Source organism: Cyclopterus lumpus, chromosome 5, assembly GCF_009769545.1.
Source record: "Cyclopterus lumpus isolate fCycLum1 chromosome 5, fCycLum1.pri, whole genome shotgun sequence".
In the NCBI taxonomy this organism is placed as follows: Eukaryota; Metazoa; Chordata; class Actinopteri; order Perciformes; family Cyclopteridae; genus Cyclopterus; species Cyclopterus lumpus.
Window position 1 is genome coordinate 2,145,594 of NC_046970.1, and position 19,381 is coordinate 2,164,974.

At 47.9% G+C, this 19,381-nt stretch overlaps 1 protein-coding gene across 3 annotated transcripts in view; it reads right to left on the reverse strand.

Moving 5' to 3' along the window:
- Positions 1 to 19,381, reverse strand: part of LOC117730621 (vitamin D3 receptor B) — a 30,530-nt gene that overhangs the window by 3,821 nt on the left and 7,328 nt on the right. For 2 of the 3 annotated variants that reach the window (XM_034532450.1, XM_034532451.1), the window contains exons 2-6: positions 8,274 to 8,421; positions 7,279 to 7,409; positions 5,474 to 5,670; positions 5,287 to 5,386; positions 740 to 920 (exon numbers count right to left, since the gene is read on the reverse strand). In XM_034532450.1, the coding sequence (XP_034388341.1) occupies positions 740 to 920; positions 5,287 to 5,386; positions 5,474 to 5,670; positions 7,279 to 7,409; positions 8,274 to 8,419 (755 nt within the window). In that variant the 5' untranslated portion in view covers positions 8,420 to 8,421. Of the gene's footprint in view, positions 1 to 739; positions 921 to 5,286; positions 5,387 to 5,473; positions 5,671 to 7,278; positions 7,410 to 8,273; positions 8,422 to 13,738; positions 14,705 to 19,381 lie in introns of those variants that run through there. The other variant, XM_034532449.1, reaches the window with a different exon arrangement.

Below are 19,381 nucleotides of genomic sequence, written 5' to 3' on the forward strand. Positions count from 1 at the left end.
GCAGTGTGCCAAAGGTGAGGAACAAAACACGCCGCCGGCGTTGCTTTGCCCTCGCACACAAACAACCTGCTGGCTCATCGTTCTATTAGCTATTAAAATATTGCATTCTGCTCCATATCCCTGAAGAAACGACCAAAAGATAAATCGCATACATTTAGAAACAGGTTCAGACGTAATCACCTACTAACACACTTGAAAAGGCCTGAACTTCACACCACTAACCTGGAAGGAACAACACAACGTGAAAAAGACTTTCCACAATGTGTCAGCTATCTGTGATATGTTGCGTATCGGTAATCTCTGCCCTTTAGACCGCGCTGTGGCACATTATCGACCAATCGCGCGGAAAAACAAGCGTCCGTACAAAGTCTTCAACGCACATTTAGGTAAAGAGTCACTCGCACGTGGAAGTAAAACACAGTAATTGCTTCTAGGTCCGTCCGACGTGTCGTCACGTGATCACATCCCCCCAATCAGATTTGTGTTGAATGGTCAAAACATAGCATATTAATTATGGAGTTGTGACAGTGACCTTTGACCCCCAGATTCTAACCAGCTCACTCCTTGAGGCCGAGTGGACTAGGTGGCTGTAAACCATATCTGAAAGTCTATCACACTGAATTAGCATGTTATTATTTATGCTAACTAAACATTTTGGGAGTAAAATTCTCAAGATAAGACACACACTGTAACGCACACACACACACACACACACACACACTAACGCGCACACACACACCTGAACCCAGGGATCATCTTGGCAAAGCCGATGACCTTCTGGATGCTGTAGGAGACCAGGTCCGCCAAGTGGGGCAGCATGGAGAAGCTGGAGCCCTCCTCCTTGCTGGAGTCGGGGCTGCTGTCTTGCTCGTGGTACATCATCAGCAGGTTGTTGAAGTTCATTTTGGTGTCTACCGACTCTGTGGTGAGCAAAGGAGGAGCCAGAGGAGCAAAGGGGAGGAGAGGAGCATGGCAACGTCACACCGGCCCTCCGTGAATAGGCGGTCTGTGCCGAGATAACCAAGAGAAATGGTGGAACAGAGGGGGGGGGGCCTGTTGATGGAGAGGATGATCTGAGTGTGGGCTCAGTGGGCGTGAGATGAAAGCTGCGGCGACACGTGGAGCACGCGGCGTCGCCGGGGTTGTTTTCGGTCGCCCGCTGAGTGTTGGCGTGAGGCCACCGGCCGTGTGCCTCGCTGTGTTTGCTCCATTAGTGACGGAGCATTAATGAGCCGATGTGCGCTAGTGGGAATCAGGTGTGTGTGTGTGTGTGTGTGTGTGTGTGTGTGTGTGTAACCTGGCAGGTTATTCACAGAATTTCCACTGGATTCTCAGTAAAGCAGCGGAGCAGTTTATGGACCCAGCATGCAAACAGCTGAACGTCTCACGGATTAACTACTAGAATATTTTGTGTGTGTGTGTGTGTATGTATATATATATATATATATATATATATATATATATATATATATATATATATATATATATATATATATGGCGATTCATAGGAGGATATATATATATATATATATATATATATATATATATATATATATATCCTCCTATGAATCGCCACCTTAACGTGGTGGAGGAGTTTGAGTGGCTCAGTGATCCTGGGAGCTATATTGTCCGGGGCATCAGCCCCTGGTAGGGTCTCCCAAGGCAAACAGGTCTCGGGGGAGAGCCCAGACTAAGAGCAGTTCAATAAACCCTGATGAACAGCAGCCCACGGACTGAAGCTACCTTGCCCGGACAAGGGAAACCGGGGCACCCTCCCGGAGCCAAACCCAGGAGGGAAGCTCGTCGGCGAGCGTCTGGTGGCCGGGCTTTCGCCCATGGGGCCTGGTCGGGCTCAGCCCGAAAAAACATCATGGAGCAGCAGTCACCCTGTGGACCCACCACCCGCAGGGAGAATTATCGGGGTCGGGTGCTATGTAGACCGGGCGGCGGGCCAGGCGGGAGACCTGGGCGGGCCGATCGCTGGCGGCATAGACTAGCTCTAGGGACGTGGAACGTCACCTCACTAGCGGGGAAAGAGCCGGAGCTGGTGCAGGAGGTGGAGCGGTACCAGCTAGATATAGTTGGGCTCACCTCCACGCACAGCATGGGCTCTGGAACCAAGATCCTGGAGAAGGGTTGGACTTTGTCCTTTTCTGGAGTTGCCCAGGGTGAGAGGCGCCGGGCGGGAGTGGGGATACTCACGAGCCCCCGGTTGAGCGCCGCTGTGTTGGAGTTTTCCCCGGGGAACGAGAGGGTCGCCTCCCTGTGCCTACGGGTTGCGGGGAGTAAGGCTCTGACTGTTGTTTGTGCTTATGCACCGAACAGCATTTCGGAGTATCCGGCCTTCTTGGAGTCGGTGGGAGGGGTCCTGGAAAGGGCGCCGCCTGCCGACTCCATAGTTCTCCTGGGAGACTTCAACGCTCACGTGGGCAATGACAGAGAAACCTGGCGGGGCGTGATTGGGAGGAACGGCTTGCCCGATCTGAACCCGAATAGTGTTTTGTTGCTGGACTTCTGTGCTAGCCACAGTTTGTCCATAACGAACACCATGTTCGAACATAAGGTGGCTCATAAGTGTACCTGGTACCAGAACACCTTAGGCCGGAGATCAATGATCGACTTTGTAATCGTATCATCTGATCTGCGGCCGCATGTCTTGGACACTCGGGTGAAGAGAGGAGCAGAGCTGTCAACTGATCACCACCTGGTGGTGAGTTGGATCAGATGGCGGGGGACTCGGCTAGAAAGACCTGGCAAGCCCAAACGTGTAGTGAGGGTGAACTGGGAACGTCTGGCAGAGGATCCTGTCCGGGAGGTCTTCAACTCCCACCTCTGGAAGAACTTCTCACAAATCCCGAGGGAGGCTGGGGACATGGAATCCGAGTGGACCTTGTTCAAAGCCTCTATTGTGGATGCGGCTGCTCGGGGCTGTGGCCGGAAGGTCATCGGTGCCTGTCGTGGCGGCAACCCAAGAACCCGGTGGTGGACACCGGGGGTGAGGGAAGCCGTCAAACTGAAGAAGGAGGCCTTTTGGGCCTGGCTGGCCCAGGGGTCTCCTGAAGCAGCTGACGGGTACCGGCGGGCCAGAAGGGCTGCAGCGGCGATGGTCGCGGAGGCTAAAACTCGGGCATGGGAGAAGTTCGGGGAGGCCATGGAGAAGGACTTTCGGTTGGCCTCAAGGAAGTTCTGGCAAACCATCCGACGGCTCAGGAAGGGAAAGCAGGGTCTACCCCAGGCTGTTCTCAGCAGGGGGGGGGGGGGGGGAAACTGCTGACCCGGACTGGGGACATCGTCGGGCAGTGGAAAGAGCACTTTGAGGAAGTCCTAAACCCGACCAACATGTCCCCCGGAGAGGGGGCAGCGACGGAAGACTTTGGGGTGGATTCACCTATATCCCTGGCAGAGGTCGCTAAGGTAGTCAAAAAGCTCCTTGGTGGCAAGGCGCCAGGGGTGGATGAGATCCGCCCTGAGATGCTGAAAGCGCTGGACATTGTTGGGCTGTCTTGGTTGACACGCCTTTTCAGTGTCGCATGGGGGTCGGGAACAGTGCCCATGGACTGGCAGACCGGGGTGGTGGTTCCCATCTTCAAGAAGGGGGACCGGAGAGTGTGCTCGAACTATCGTGGTATCACACTGCTCAGCCTCCCGGGAAAAGCTTATGCCAGGGTGCTGGAGAGGAGGCTCCGACCGCTTGTCGAACCTCAGATTCAAGACGAACAGTGCGGATTCCGTCCCGGTTGTGGAACAGTGGACCAGCTCTTTACCCTCGCAAGATTACTGGAGGGGTCCTGGGAGTTTGCCCAACCAGTTTACATGTGCTTTGTAGACCTGGAGAAGGCTTTCGACCGGGTCCCTCGGGGGTTTTTGTGGGGGGTGCTGCAGGAGTATGGGGTGCCGGACCCGTTGGCACGGGCCATCCGGTCTCTGTACGCCTGCAGTAGGAGCTGTGTTCGTCTCCTCGGTAGTAAGTCAGACACGTTCCCGGTGGGTGTTGGCCTCCGCCAGGGCTGCCCTTTATCACCGGTCCTGTTCGTGACCTTCATGGACAGGATATCTAGGCGCAGCCAGGGGGCGGAGAGGATCCGGTTTGGGAGTCTTGGGATCGCCTCTCTGCTGTTTGCGGATGATGTGGTCCTGTTTGCCTCCTCGGACCGTGACCTCCAGCATTCACTGGGGCGTTTTGCAGCCGACTGCGAAGCGGCAGGGATGAGAGTTAGCACCTCCAAATCTGAGGCCATGGTGCTCTGCCGGAAACCGGCAGACTGCTCCCTCCAGGTGGGGGCAAACTGCCTACCCCAAGCGAAGGAGTTCAAGTATCTCGGGGTCTTGTTCACGAGTGAGGGTAAGGTGGAGCAGGAGATCGATAGGCGGATCGGTGCGGCTGCAGCAGTAAAACAGGCGCTGTACCGGTCCGTCTTGGTGAAGATGGAGCTGAGCCGGAAGGCAAAGCTCTCCATTTACTGGTCGGTCTACGTTCCAACCCTCACCTATGGTCACGAACTCTGGGTCGTGACCGAAAGAACGAGATCTCGGATACAAGCGGCCGAAATGAGCTTCCTCCGTAGGGTGGCCGGGCTCAGCCTTAGAGATAGGGTAAGGAGCTCGGACATCAGGGGGGAGCTTGGAGTCGAGTCGCTGCTCCTTCGTGTCGAAAGGAGTCAGCTGAGGTGGTTCGGGCATCTAGTCAGGATGCCTCCTGGACGCCTCCCATTAGAGGTTTTCCGGGCACGTCCAACTGGTAGGAGGCCCCGGGGAAGACCGAGGACACACTGGAGGGATTATATCTCCCGGCTGGCCTTGGAACGCCTCGGGATCCCCCAGAATGAGCTGGAAAGTGCTGCGGGTGAGAGGGAAGCCTGGGTCGGCCTGCTGAACCTGCTGCCACCGCGACCCGACCCCGGATAAGCGGGTGATAATGGATATATATATATATATATATATATATATATATACACATACACACACACACACACATAATTATGACTTATTCCAGAAAAAACAACTTCACTTTCAATAAGAGGTGAAACTACAACATAAATTAACTTATTGAAAGTTAAGTTATTTATCTTAATCTTATCTTATTTATTTATCTATATATTATTAAGTTGTTTTTTTCTACGACATATACAGTATATGTATATACACACACACACGTATATATTTATACATATATACCGTATATACATGTGTGTGTGTGTGTATATACATATACTGTGTGTGTGTATATATATATATATATATATCTCTATCTCGATGACGGGCCAGTCCACAGTGCGAGTCTCTTACCTGGAGAGTGACTGAAGGAGTCGGAGGAGGCATCAGACAGCGAGTGGAGCGAGGCGGCTCGGCTGGCGCTGCGCGTCACCGGGCCCTCGCGCACAGGAGGCTGGACCACAGGAAGGGGCACGTGGAAAGGTCGTTTTATTTTCTCACAACGCGTGTACACGTGTTGACGGTGTTAAAAGACACGCACCCTGAAGCGGCAGAAGTCGGAGTAGGAGTCGTCGTACGTTTTGTGGTGCGCCTCCACCAGCGTGGCGATCACCTGACTCTGGTCGTCGCTGAGCCGCGGCCGCCGCGCCTCCTTATCCGCCTCACGCTGCGCCTCCTCATCCTTCCTCCGCTGAATTATGTCCTTCTTCCTCTGCACTTCCTCATCTGTCAGAATGACTGAGGAGAGACGGACACACACACACACACACACACACACACACACACACACACACACACACACACACACACACACACACACACACACACACACACACACACACACACACACACACACACACACACACACACACACACACACACACACACACACACACACACACACACACACACACACACACACACACACACACACACGATTTTAAAGCGTTTCAGTTTGCACCTGTGTTTCACAGAGTGATGGCAGCTATGTCAACGTGGTGTTGGGTGGTGCAGGGATGGGGGGGGTTGTTATTCTGGAGGGGGGGAAGGGAGGGGGCGCGTCCATATGGAGACCCCTGCTGCAATGAACAAGTGAATGCATTGTCTTTGTTCTGTTCACTCCTTGTTGTTCTAAACACTGAATTAGCTCACACAGAGAGAGAGAGAGAGAGACATAGAGAGAGAGAGAGAGAGAGACAGAGACATAGAGAGAGAGAGAGAGAGAGAGACAGAGAGAGAGAGACAGAGACATAGAGAGAGAGAGACAGAGACATAGAGAGAGAGAGACACAGAGAGAGGAGAGAGAGAGAGACAGAGAGAGGAGAGAGAGAGAGACATAGAGAGAGACAGAGAGAGAGACAGACATAGAGGAGAGAGAGAGAGACATAGAGAGAGACAGAGACATAGAGAGAGAGAGAGAGACAGAGAGAGAGAGACATAGAGAGAGAGAGACAGAGAGAGAGAGAGACAGAGAGAGGAGAGGGAGAGAGACAGAGAGAGGAGAGGGAGAGAGACATAGAGAGAGACAGAGAGAGACATAGAGAGAGACAGAGAGAGACATAGAGAGAGAGACAGACATAGAGAGGAGAGAGACATAGAGACATAGAGAGGAGAGAGAGAGACAGAGACATAGAGAGAGAGAGACAGAGAGAGAGAGACATAGAGAGACAGAGAGAGAGAGACATAGAGACATAGAGAGGAGAGAGAGAGACAGACAGAGAGAGCGAGCGAGACAGAGAGAGCGAGACAGAGAGAGAGAGCTGCTGTTCTTGCTGCTGGCTCCCGTACTCTCCGTCTCTCCGTCTCTCTGCCACAAACCTGTTTTCCCAGAAACACTCGGGGAGAGAGAAGAACATTCAGCTGGAAGTGAGAGGCCTTTAAAGAGGCCGGGGGACAATATCCGGACACATCGGGAGAAAACGAGAAGAAAAAATAAAAAGAAACCTGCTATTTCCAGACCATGAAAAATAAACAGTTGTGTGGAAAGAAGAGGCCTCTCCAGATTGTCCAGAACAGCAGGTGTTTAAACTTCAGATGGAGAACACTTACACTATACAATGTGAGGAGGCTCCGCCAGTTCAAATAGAACATGTCAACACACTCGGACGGGGCAAACACCCAGAGACACTTGACCCCAGTCCAAATATTACATAATGTACACAAGCGGGACAAGAGGCCCCCAAAATGGCCAACAGCAGCCGCGTAAATAGGACTGTCCTCAAAAAGAAAAGAAAGACTGAATGTAATATATCGTGGTTCTTGGATGAGTCGCAGCGTGTTGCGCAATCACAAACATGTACAACTTGAAGATGTATTTTTTAAATGCATGCAGCAGATGACACTTACACTCTTTCATCATGCCAATGTCCACGCAGCGTTTGAGCCGGCAGGCCTGGCAGTGGCGCCTGTTGTCCTTGGTGATGGTGCACGTGCCGTTAAAGGGGCACGTGAAGGCCGCCTTGCGCTTCATACTGCGCCTGAATCAAGTGGATGCATTTTTACAGTCTATTAAAAACACACACAAAAATACAAAAATTCAAGGAATTTGTTGACGTTATTTTTTTTTAGACTTTAGTTCAGGCTCTGTGTGCGTGTGTGTGTGTGTGTCTGAGCATGTTGATATCATAAATGCAGCACAGTGCTGTGCACTCATAATCATCACGGTGGATAAAGGAGGGAAACAGCATTTATATGGATGACTGCCAAGGATTGCAGGGGCAGAAGAAGAGTCTTGCCAAACACTGACGCAGTGATTCAGTCAGTCTGTATGTATGATCATTGATAGGCAGATCATAAACACACACACACACACACACACACACACACACATGACGGGGAGAGTTCAAACTGGGGCCGGCTGAGAGACGAGGAAGGAGATTATTAAACATCCTTCTTTTTCGTCCTCCTCTCTTTCAACATCCAGACGTCCGAGAGCAACAGATGTAAAACGGGTCGGACGCATCAAACGCACACGATCACCACCGGCTGTAGCTTCGTCTGGAGTTGAATTGGAAACTCGTGTGTGTGTGTGTGTGTGTGTGTGTGTGCGTGCGTGTGCTGGCTGCAGCCGAGGCATCAACTATAGAAGCAAGCTCATTGGTATTCTCTCCCGGCTCCGGGGCATTAGCGTGGACTCGGATGTTGTCCGTGGTCTTGTGCGTGTTCTTATATAACCGCGGGTGGTAATTACATTTAATGTGTGTGTGCGCACATATATATATATATATGCAAGTTCAGACCCCTGTTTTTATAATCGATATGCATTTCTTTGTTTTCATCAGGGTGATTTGAGCAAGGCCTGCTGAGTGTGTGTGTGTGTGTGTGTGTGTGTGTGTGTGTACCTGAAAAAGCCCTTGCAGCCCTCGCAGGTCATGGCATTGAAGTGGAAGCCGGTGGCTTTGTCGCCGCACACGCCGCAGATCCGCGGCACGTTCCTATCGAACTCATCGGGGGCCACAGTGGACGTACTCACGACGGAGGAGTCCATCACTGACGGGAGAGAGAGAGAGAGATAGAACTCATCAAACCAGCTCCTGGTTATACAACATGTTCATTTAAATAACTCAATCAGACAAACAGAAAATAGGCGGGCCAGCTTCTCACATCTGAAGTAAAGTTGTTCTTAAAGTATAATCTGTTCCGTGTTACAACACAACTGTTAATGAAAGTCGTTCAGTGAGGTGATGGCTTTGTGTCCCATCCTTCAGGACCCTTCGAGTCCCCAGTCTCCCTTTGCAGCTGAACTGAAGCTAAAAGAATCAAGTAGGGCACACTTTGAAACGCTGGATCTGGGTTACACTTGATTACACAGTGCTCCCTGTGTCTGTTTCTTGTGAGCATGTCACTACAAGACTAGCATCCTCACAAACAAACAAACAAACAAACAAAGACAGATGGGCCGACTCCGTCTCCTTTCGTATTCTCTTCTTTGCTTCCACTGCGAAGGGAAAGTGCAGCGAGCAGATGGAGGCACGGCGGAGTAGAGCTAAACCAACACATGTCTCAACACACTCACACATCTTACAGCCAATGAGGTGAGGGGCCCGGCTGAATAATTTAAATTGTTTTGACAAATCACTCCATCATTCATGTCTAATTAAAAACCACTGCTCCTGATGCAACAACCTTGCTTCTCTGTTGTGTACGGTGAACACACGCACGCCTTTAGCCCAAAATCCTCTCCAGGCCCAATCGGATCAACAGGACATGTAGTGTCAACGTTTCCAAAAAGGCCAAAATAAGAACGAAAACAGAAGATCTTATCAAGGCATCACGGGCAGCAGAGGCTCATGTTGACGTGTTGCTCCTCAGCACCACGTGCTTCAGCCAGGAACAGCTGATCCGTCTCATGCACACAACTAGAAGAACCGGTGTCGGACGGCAGAGACGTCCACCACCCGGTTACATTGACCAGGTACACCAGGCTATGAAGGCTGCAGAGGTGAGGTACCCACGTAGAGTCAAAGGTAAAGCAGGCTATGAAGGCTGCAGAGGTGAGGTACCCACGTAGAGTCAAAGGTACACCAGGCTATGAAGGCTGCAGAGGTGAGGTACCCACGTAGAGTCAAAGGTACACCAGGCTATGAAGGCTGCAGAGGTGAGGTACCCACGTAGAGTCAAAGGTACACCAGGCTATGAAGGCTGCAGAGGTGAGGTACCCACGTAGAGTCAAAGGTAAAGCAGGCTATGAAGGCTGGAGAGGTGAGGTACCCACGTAGAGTCAAAGGTAAAGCAGGCTATGAAGGCTGGAGAGGTGAGGTACCCACATAGAGTCAAAGGTAAAGCAGGCTATGAAGGCTGGAGAGGTGAGGTACCCACATAGAGTCAAAGGTAAAGCAGGCTATGAAGGCTGGAGAGGTGAGGTACCCACATAGAGTCAAAGGTAAAGCAGGCTATGAAGGCTGGAGAGGTGAGGTACCCACGTAGAGTCAAAGGTAAAGCAGGCTATGAAGGCTGCAGAGGTGAGGTACCCACATAGAGTCAAAGGTACACCAGGCTATGAAGGCTGCAGAGGTGAGGTACCCACATAGAGTCAAAGGTACACCAGCTATGAAGGCTGCAGAGGTGAGGTACCCACGTAGAGTCAAAGGTAAAGCAGGCTATGAAGGCTGCAGAGGTGAGGTACCCACATAGAGTCAAAGGTACACCAGGCTATGAAGGCTGCAGAGGTGAGGTACCCACGTAGAGTCAAAGGTACACCAGGCTATTGTTAGGTTGTAGTGGATTTTATATACACTTGCACATGTAGATAAGAGAGGTTATGTTTTAAATGAATACATAAAGAAAGATATGATAATTCATTTGAGGAATATTCTGAGGAATGTATTATGAAGCATAAGAGAGGATCACTGTTTTATTATTCTGTTTGTTAATGACAAATGTAATGATTAATTGTATGATGCATGAGAATGAATGGATGTTTTATTGTTTAGACAATAGTTAAAATGGATGCCGATTAAAACCTGAGATGTTGCTTTTATTCTGAAGGCAGGATAATAGGGTTTTATTCTGAAGGGGAACTTCCTGTCCTTGACCGGAAGTGTGAGCTTTGACCCCCGCTAGTTTATCGATTTGAGGCATTCTTTGAAGTGGCCAATGGAACTAACCCTCAGGTGTGAACCTTATGTCTTATTCGCTGGTCAGCGTAGCATGCTGTGTCTCTGAAAGGTATTTGCATGAATACCTCCACTAACCAATGGGAGCTTAGCTCAGCGAATGGACTGCGAATAAAACTAATTTTGAGACGTGAATTTGGTCTCTTACGTGGTGACGCCAGACAGAAACTGCTGGCTAAGTCAGGAGACTGGAAGCGAAGCCATGTGAGCGCGTCCGGGCCTGGACCATGTATGTATACTGATGACTCTTGTTTGTTATGATTAAATAATGATTATTATATATCTCTGGCTTCGGAGCTTCTTCTTCCAAGCACAAGGTAGCTCGAGATTCTTTGAACCCTTACAATTTGGTGACCCCGACGTGGAGTCTCTGAGTGAGCCTTGTGTTTTGAGGAGTGGCTCGAGGCTACAGAGTAGCATGGTTTAGAGAAGGCTGAACTTTGTTTGGGCCTCTCGGACGGCCTCTCTGAACTTTCCCACACACAGCGCTGATTAATCACGGTCTGCAGAGCCCGTTTTACCGAAGTCTGTGTAGATTATACAGGAAACATTTAGGTGTGGGGATGTCAGAGCTGGTTGTGCGAGGTTTTAAATTTAGCGTGAAACACGACATAGATTCTAAACTATTACCTAAGAGGTGAAGGGGTCATCAGTATATTTGTTTGTTGAATGAATGAATATATGTTGACTGGAAGTTTTGTGCATGCCGGTTGTCCTCGCTGGGAAGCGAAAATATTCCATATGTTAGATACTGGTTTTCCATACACTTGTGCGTTTTGAGTTCCAACAGAACTGAAGTCTGATATGCCTGTAGGAAGCTAAGATGTTAGCGGTCTGCAGTGGGAAACGGTTGGAAGTTCGCTGAGTTATACCGACGGGTGCTCTGTTGTGTCTATATACTAATTCTCAGGTTCTGTTTGGATGCACGGATAAATTATGGTCTGGAAAAGACGACGCATGAATTACTAGGCAAGGAATTCATGGCTAGAAACCGAAATTTAAATTGCTTACGACGACGCCTGCGGTTGAGGGCCCAAAGCTCCGGGCTAGACAACGAAATTTGCGGACAATTAAATATTGGATAACCAGTTGATATAACACAGTAAGAGCCAGATGGAGTCGCTGAACTGCCATTCTGTATTACTGCAAACGCGTTGTAAATAGAGTACAGTGTGCTAATGTCTTGTAAATACTACGTTAAAAATGTTTGTTAAAATAGTGGAAAAATGAGTTTTCAGACAAAGGGTGCTGCAGCCATTAAAACTCACTCATTTGAATAGGGGTGGGGAGTGCTGAATAGCCACCAGGTGTGAAAATCCCCCAGCCAGAGTGCTGCAGCCATTAACCAACTAACTCATTGACCTGCTGGAACATTTGGCCAGAGCATTACTGTTGTTGATGTATTCATTAGTATGTTGATGATAGTAATGACATAACCTTTTTTTCAGTTTTATTGTCAATATATTGATTTGTATGATAAATGCCAATGGAACTGCAGTGCAGTTACTGTCTGTGAAGTGTGTAACTTTTTCTGTTTTCCCCTAACTAACAATTTATTCCAATTGCACCACACTTGCACGTCTAGACACTTATTTTACTTTTAGGATTTTTTTCCTACATTTACATTTTCTTATATAGCGCCAGAGTCAGGACCTGATTCCTTTAACAATGTCAGAGCCTTCTCCAACCACAACCCCACTCACATGGGTTGAAGCAGCATGCCATGCCGCCATGGACATGATGAATCCAGAAAGGAGGGAGAAGACACACATGAAGCTGATGGGAAATATCCAGAAATGGAATGCCGAGGGTTTACTGGATGTAACAACCCTGGAGGGGCCCACAGAAGACCAGAAGTTGCAGCTGATGACAGTGCTCAAGCTGAGGCACGACGTGGCAAGGGAGAAACAGAAGGGGAAAGGATGGTTCACGTCCCGCTCAGCGGACATCACCAGAACCGGTAAAGCCATTGTGTCGGCAAGACTGCTGCTATATGGAATTTCACAGAGTAAAGCCATCGATGCCCGGAAATGCATAGAGGTGAAGACCCTGCTGGAGGAAGAAACACCAACCGAAGAACGGGGGATGGGTGCATATAGACAGAGCAGCCCCTCACCCCCACCTCCATCACCATGTGGTGGAGTCACACCACAGACCCAGCATCCTGTGTCACCTCCCGCTTTACCCGTAGCGGAACCCTTCCCCCGCCTTGACCTCACGCCAAGTAGACTCAGGAGCCAAGTAAGATCCAACATCAACTACAGGACTACAGGTCCACGTAAACAAATGCTGTCAGTAGGAAGAGCTGCCCAAGAGGACAGTGAAGAAGAGGGCTACCAGATTCAGGCTCCTATCATAACCTTGAGCAATGGCTTAACCCAATACAAGCCATATAATCCCAGGGATGTGCAGTACCTCGTCGACCAGCTGCCTCCCCTGACGAGTGGAGGATCCCCCTGGATCAAGGCACTCAACACGGCCACCAGTGGGACTCCATTAGCAGTGGGTGACCTAAGAGCCATCCTGGCAAAGTGCTCCTGCCTTAATGAACTGCAGGAGTTGGAGAGAACTGCTGGCTGTTCAGCCGCCTTGGACAGCCAGGACATAGACATTGTTAGCATTCATCTGTTTGGAGCCATCAGAACCAAGTGGCCCTATACTCCAGATATGGACAATCTGGCCAGCATCAGACTCAAGCCATGTGAAGAAGCCATGGTGTATCTGAAGCGAGCTGCTGACGCCTGGGAATCTGCTACAGGCACCAGACATGACAGGGACCAGACCTACCTGAACATGTGGAAGGCTGCAGTGGTGTCAGGTCTTTCTGCAAAGTTGAAGCGAGAGATGCAACGGACGGTGGGCATAAAAAATGCTGCCACCTATGAGGTGTGGAAGGAACACATCACACACCACATCGCTCTGCACCATGAGGATGAGGAAGAGGACAGAGTGAACAAGGAGAAGTTGTCGCTAAGACTGCTGAAGCTACAGATAGCAAAAGAAGATGCGGAAGCTACTAGGAGAGGACTGAGAACACAGAACCAGATGACTGTTGTGAGTGACATAGCCACCCAGATCCAAGAAGCAGTGGCCAATGCTCTGGAGCAAGAGAAGAAAAGGGAACAAAATCACAGAGACCAGCCTTGTCAAGACGGACGAGGAAACAACAGAGTTGGCACAGATCGGCTAACCTGTCATAACTGTGGGAAGCTTGGACACTGGGTTAGGGACTGCCACAGTCGACCTTATGGAACAAGACGACGTGGAGAGGATGTCCCCAACTAGCATCACATGCCTGCAGGAGCCATGGAGAAATGTGGCACCAGCCAATGACCGACGACACCGATCCCTTCCTTCAGATTTCTGAATCAATTGGATTTGCTTCAGAAAAGGAGGGAGGAAGGAGAATTGATACTGAAATATGGTGTTCTAAGGAGAATTAGGTCTGACAATGACACACACACATTTTTGTGCAAACAAACACCGACAAGAAGTTAAGAAATATATATAGATGGAACACATTCACATAGAGCAGTCTATCACCTAGTCAAGAGAGCTAGTTAAACAATTAATTCTAAAATGGCTAAATATCCTCCAAAAGGAGGGAGAACATTTCTCTCCCCATGAGAGTTGACAAGGAGACCCATGCGGACTCTACAGAGAGCTAGGAGAAAGTCCTAGCTTCACGAAAGAAGGTGGACAGGGCCGTTTGAAGTCACACGCCCTCCAGGTAAGAGGCCTCATGAAAACAAAATGGCACCATTATAACATATTGTGTATTTGCAGATCCGCAGGCCAAAGAATCACAACGAGCTGCTGAAGAGTTGCAGAATCAGGAGGGTAATTCTGAGTAGAATGGAAGACCCAGAGAGAAGTAGAACTAGGAGAAGATGTGAGGTTACTTCCACATTTCTGCCTAGGCGCAATAGTTTTGGAAATTATATTGGTATTACTTTTTATTTTTGTGGTAGGTGCAGCAGTGAAACATTGGCACAAGAGTTAGGACCGCAACACAGAAAGATGTTCACAAACGACACTGAATCGCACTGCTCACTACACTAGACTTGCCATTAACTGCACCCCCAGGTGCAACAATTTTGTTTCCCCCCAGAAATAGATCTAGGTGTTCGAGCAAGAGAGGAGAGCCGAACGAATACCAGCTCGCAATCAAATCCTAGCAGGATTTGAAATAGTTAAAAGAACATAGAGTTGATCAATTACATTTAATATAATCCGCAGAGATGAATAAATTAAGAGAGAAATAAATTTAAGAGAGATGGGATTGGACGAGTAATTAAGACTCCGTTGGACAACAGAAGCGCATTTAATAGTTGATTCCTCACACGGGTGAGAAGCTGATCCTTGATCATTTAGTTTGAGATTGCTAGTCTGAAACTGGATAATTTAGTTCCTTAAGAAATATTTTTTGAGATTTTGAGAAGATTAAAAGAAAACATAGAATGACTACTTCTCAGACATGTTGGAGAATTGGTTCGGGAAATATGAAAATTATTTCCAAATATATTTCAGATATCCAACTTTAGTTAGAGCCGGCGCAGAAAGCCGCTCTGTGTGTTTTTAATTCTCTTCCACAGCTACACTCGTCTCTCCATCGTCGACCTTCATCGTGTACCTGACTGCCTGCTGTGATGGACCTCACCAACAGATGTGCTGCCCACAGAGGAGTATCGTGCACCTTTAACACATTGATTCAAATTATAACAAATCACAGAAGTCTGTTTGATGATCATCATAATAAAATGAATATAGTGTTTGAACTTGCTGTTTTCCTTTTACCCGAGGAAATCGAGGATTGGAGGAATGCAGAGAAAGGAGACCATCAAGAAGATGAGAGTGCAGAGGAAGAAGATGCACATAGACATATGCACAGATAGACACATATCTGATCACAACACTCCTAGACTTTAGTTACTTTGCAGAGCAGGGTCAAAAGGAGGGAGTGATATTGTTTTTCTTTGAAGTGGCCAATGGAACTAACCCTCAGGTGTGAACCTTATGTCTTATTCGCTGGTCAGCGTAGCATGCTGTGTCTCTGAAAGGTATTTACATGAATACCTCCACTAACCAATGGGAGCTTAGCTCAGCGAATGGACTGCGAATAAAACTACGTGAGACGTGAATTTGGTCTCTTACGTGGTGACGCCAGACAGAAACTGCTGGCTAAGTCAGGAGACTGTGGAAGCGAAGCCATGTGAGCGCGTCCGGGCCTGGACCATGTATGTATACTGATGACTCTTGTTTGTTATGATTAAATAATGATTATTATATATCTCTGGCTTCGGAGCTTCTTCTTCCAAGCACAAGGTAGCTCGAGATTCTTTGAACCCTTACACTATGAAGGCTGCAGAGGTGAGGTACCCACGTAGAGTCAAAGGTACACCAGGCTATGAAGGCTGCAGAGGTGAGGTACCCACATAGAGTCAAAGGTACACCAGGCTACGAAGGCTGCAGAGGTGAGGTACCCACGTAGAGTCAAAGGTACACCAGGCTATGAAGGCTGCAGAGGTGAGGTACCCACGTAGAGTCAAAGGTACACCAGGCTATGAAGGCTGCAGAGGTGAGGTACCCACGTAGAGTCAAAGGTAAAGCAGGCTATGAAGGCTGCAGAGGTGAGGTACCCACGTAGAGTCAAAGGTAAAGCAGGCTATGAAGGCTGGAGAGGTGAGGTACCCACATAGAGTCAAAGGTAAAGCAGGCTATGAAGGCTGCAGAGGTGAGGTACCCACGTAGAGTCAAAGGTACACCAGCTATGAAGGCTGCAGAGGTGAGGTACCCACGTAGAGTCAAAGGTAAAGCAGGCTATGAAGGCTGCAGAGGTGAGGTACCCACGTAGAGTCAAAGGTAAAGCAGGCTATGAAGGCTGCAGAGGTGAGGTACCCACGTAGAGTCAAAGGTACACCAGCTATGAAGGCTGCAGAGGTGAGGTACCCACGTAGAGTCAAAGGTAAAGCAGGCTATGAAGGCTGCAGAGGTGAGGTACCCACGTAGAGTCAAAGGTACACCAGGCTATGAAGGCTGCAGAGATCCATCATATCAATGGTCAGAGATAAGGTCTCCAGGCTGTTTACGATACAATGACACTTGCCAGTCAAATTATTTAATATAAATGGGAACAGATTTTACTTTTCAAAATGCCCACGCGACACTGACCCGAGACTCAAAAGGCTATTTGGATTTTGTGTGAAAGGAAACGACAAAAACAAACTGCGGCACACTAACACTTTAAGGGTTTCTGCAAACTTCCTGGTCCGTGTGACATGGTTCTGTTTGTGGGAAGGTGAATGAGAACGCGTCCAGGACGAGTTTTCTTGTCTTTTGTTATGAAAAGGGGGAACTAAAAAGTAGGGTTTTGTCGGATTTTATTTGACCCATGTTGAATTTATTTTGTACCTACAAATCAATATATTCTAAAAGAAAGGTAATTGCTCTTTTAATTTACCTGCATAACTATGCTATTACAATATTATATCAGTGGCATAAGGTACAAGTCATTTAAATAGGTCATCCACCTGGGAAGTGAGTTAAACGTGATGACTCTGTAGTGGGAACAGAGTCGGCCCTTGAACATAGAAATCTTGGTCAGGAAACCCAAAGATATGTTCAGGTGTTGGTCCGTCACGTGCTTCTGGATTCCTGCTGACAGCTTGCCATCATGTGATGTGACGTTACGCAACACTGACCAGTTCAAATGGCGTTTGGAGAACGTGTTCTACAAACTAATCCCAGCAGGCGTTCACACTCCTCGCTCAGTGTGAACCAACAGGGGAAACACACCCATGCACCGATCAGCCAGTCAGGCCATTACACTAAATGCACAGTAGTATTGAGAGACAGCGCTAAATAATGCACAAGGTTATTAGACCAGATCTGTACTCATGCTGGTCTCTGGCTCACAAAGCCACACTGCAGGCTCTGCCGAATGACTCAAAGCTTGGATGATACACAACGTGTGTGCAGCATCAATCAAATCTGTAATTGCATGAATAATGTGCGGTATTACTCATGCGTCATGTGTTTCAGTGGCAGTAAGCAGAAGGATAAAAGTTGGAGTTGTTGTTCTCATCGATGGGAACGGCACTAGTTGACCCACGAGAGTTGTGTCTTTTGAAGAGTGCATTGCAGCAACTTTTGAACTTCAACCTGTTGGAACTACAAACTTCTCAGCTGGGAAACACATGTGCCTAAAAAGCAGCATATTTCTTTGGCAGAAATATAATGTTCACAACTCACGAGCATACCGAGACGTTTTGATGCAAGTTCTTTTTATTTATTCTTTTCATATTTTCTGCTCACGCGGTCAGCTGTTATCAGGATGTCAGATAAGGTCACGTCAAACCAACACAAATATGAAACTTGCACCGGCTTTGGTAATGAAATTATTATTTGAAAAGCACCTACTCTGAACTCAGAATAATGGATATAAAAGGTCATCCTTAACAGTGGAACATAATTAACCTAAATTCATTCATTTTTGTGTCAGATGCAGTTGAATTGCATCCAAGAATATATTAAAATGTACTTCTTTCTTTAGTTTCTGGATTTACTTGCATTTCTAGACTACTTTAATTATTGGATTGTTGGTGCCAATTACGGATATATTACATTATTTTTCATTTGGTCGACGCGTGTTAACTTAAAAAACATTTAGCGTCACAGTTATGACATATATATATGGCTTATCACGGTAACCTTGAATATTGTATACATTGCACTTCTGAGATGTGACTGCGTGGGTCACACGGTGGCCATGTTTTCACTCCACCTCGCTACACACACAGTGGAGAGGACCGTCATCTATTGCCCTCTGCGTGACCGTCAGTCAAAGAGAGGAAGTGGGAGGAGGAAAGGGGGGGGGGGGGGGGGGAGGGCGTATGGGATGCTGGAGAGATGGAGTAAAAGCAGATATGGATATAAACATTGATACGGCCAGCAGGGGAGGGGTGACCTCTTTGTCACCGGGACTTTCTGCATCAGAAGGCACGGCCTGGAAATATACGAGGAGCGAGCACTCGGCCCAGAGAGAAGCCATCGACTCGAACGGCTCGTTTTTATCATTTAAAAATACACCAGTCATAAGCCACTTCAATAACTGGCTAAATATAAATAAAAAGGTCTCATCTCTGACAGCTTTTCAGGTGGAGAAGCTATTCATAGAGGAAGCACACCGTGTGTACGTTTTTATCTCTGTTGGTGTTGCTTTACTCCCTTTTTCTGTGTTGTTAATGAGTGGCAATGAAAACTATGTTGGCATGGCAACTAAATTGCATGCATGTATAAAGAGTAGTATTGTTATATTTCATCTTAATGTGAGTATATTGGAGCCACGGGTGAGGACCGTAATTCTGTTTTTGAGTTTATTATAAGAGACGTTGGATTAATCTGATGATTTCTTTTCATCAGCTGAACCTCAAAATGGCAGAAAAGAGGGACGTACCATTTCCTGGAGCCCAAATGTCTTGTGTCCAACCAACAGTGCAAAACCCAAAGATATTCAATTACAATGATACGAGACTGAAGCTGGAACGAGGATGTTGGATGATTTGACTTTGATAATTCAACATGCAAAAGAGTGTCCCGTTTATCTTGTTGCCTTTTAATTGATCCTTTTAGCTCTAAAAGTATTGACTATAAGAGAAACAGCTACACGTTGAGAGAAGAATTGACCACTTTTGGCTCTGCAGCCGAATAGCCCTTAAAGACGATGGAATCCATCAGATAAATAAATAATTAAATAAAGAGGAGGAAAGATTATGTGTACTGTGGGCAGTGGTTGATGAGCAAGGGATGAGGCCCACTGTAATCATGTGCAGCGC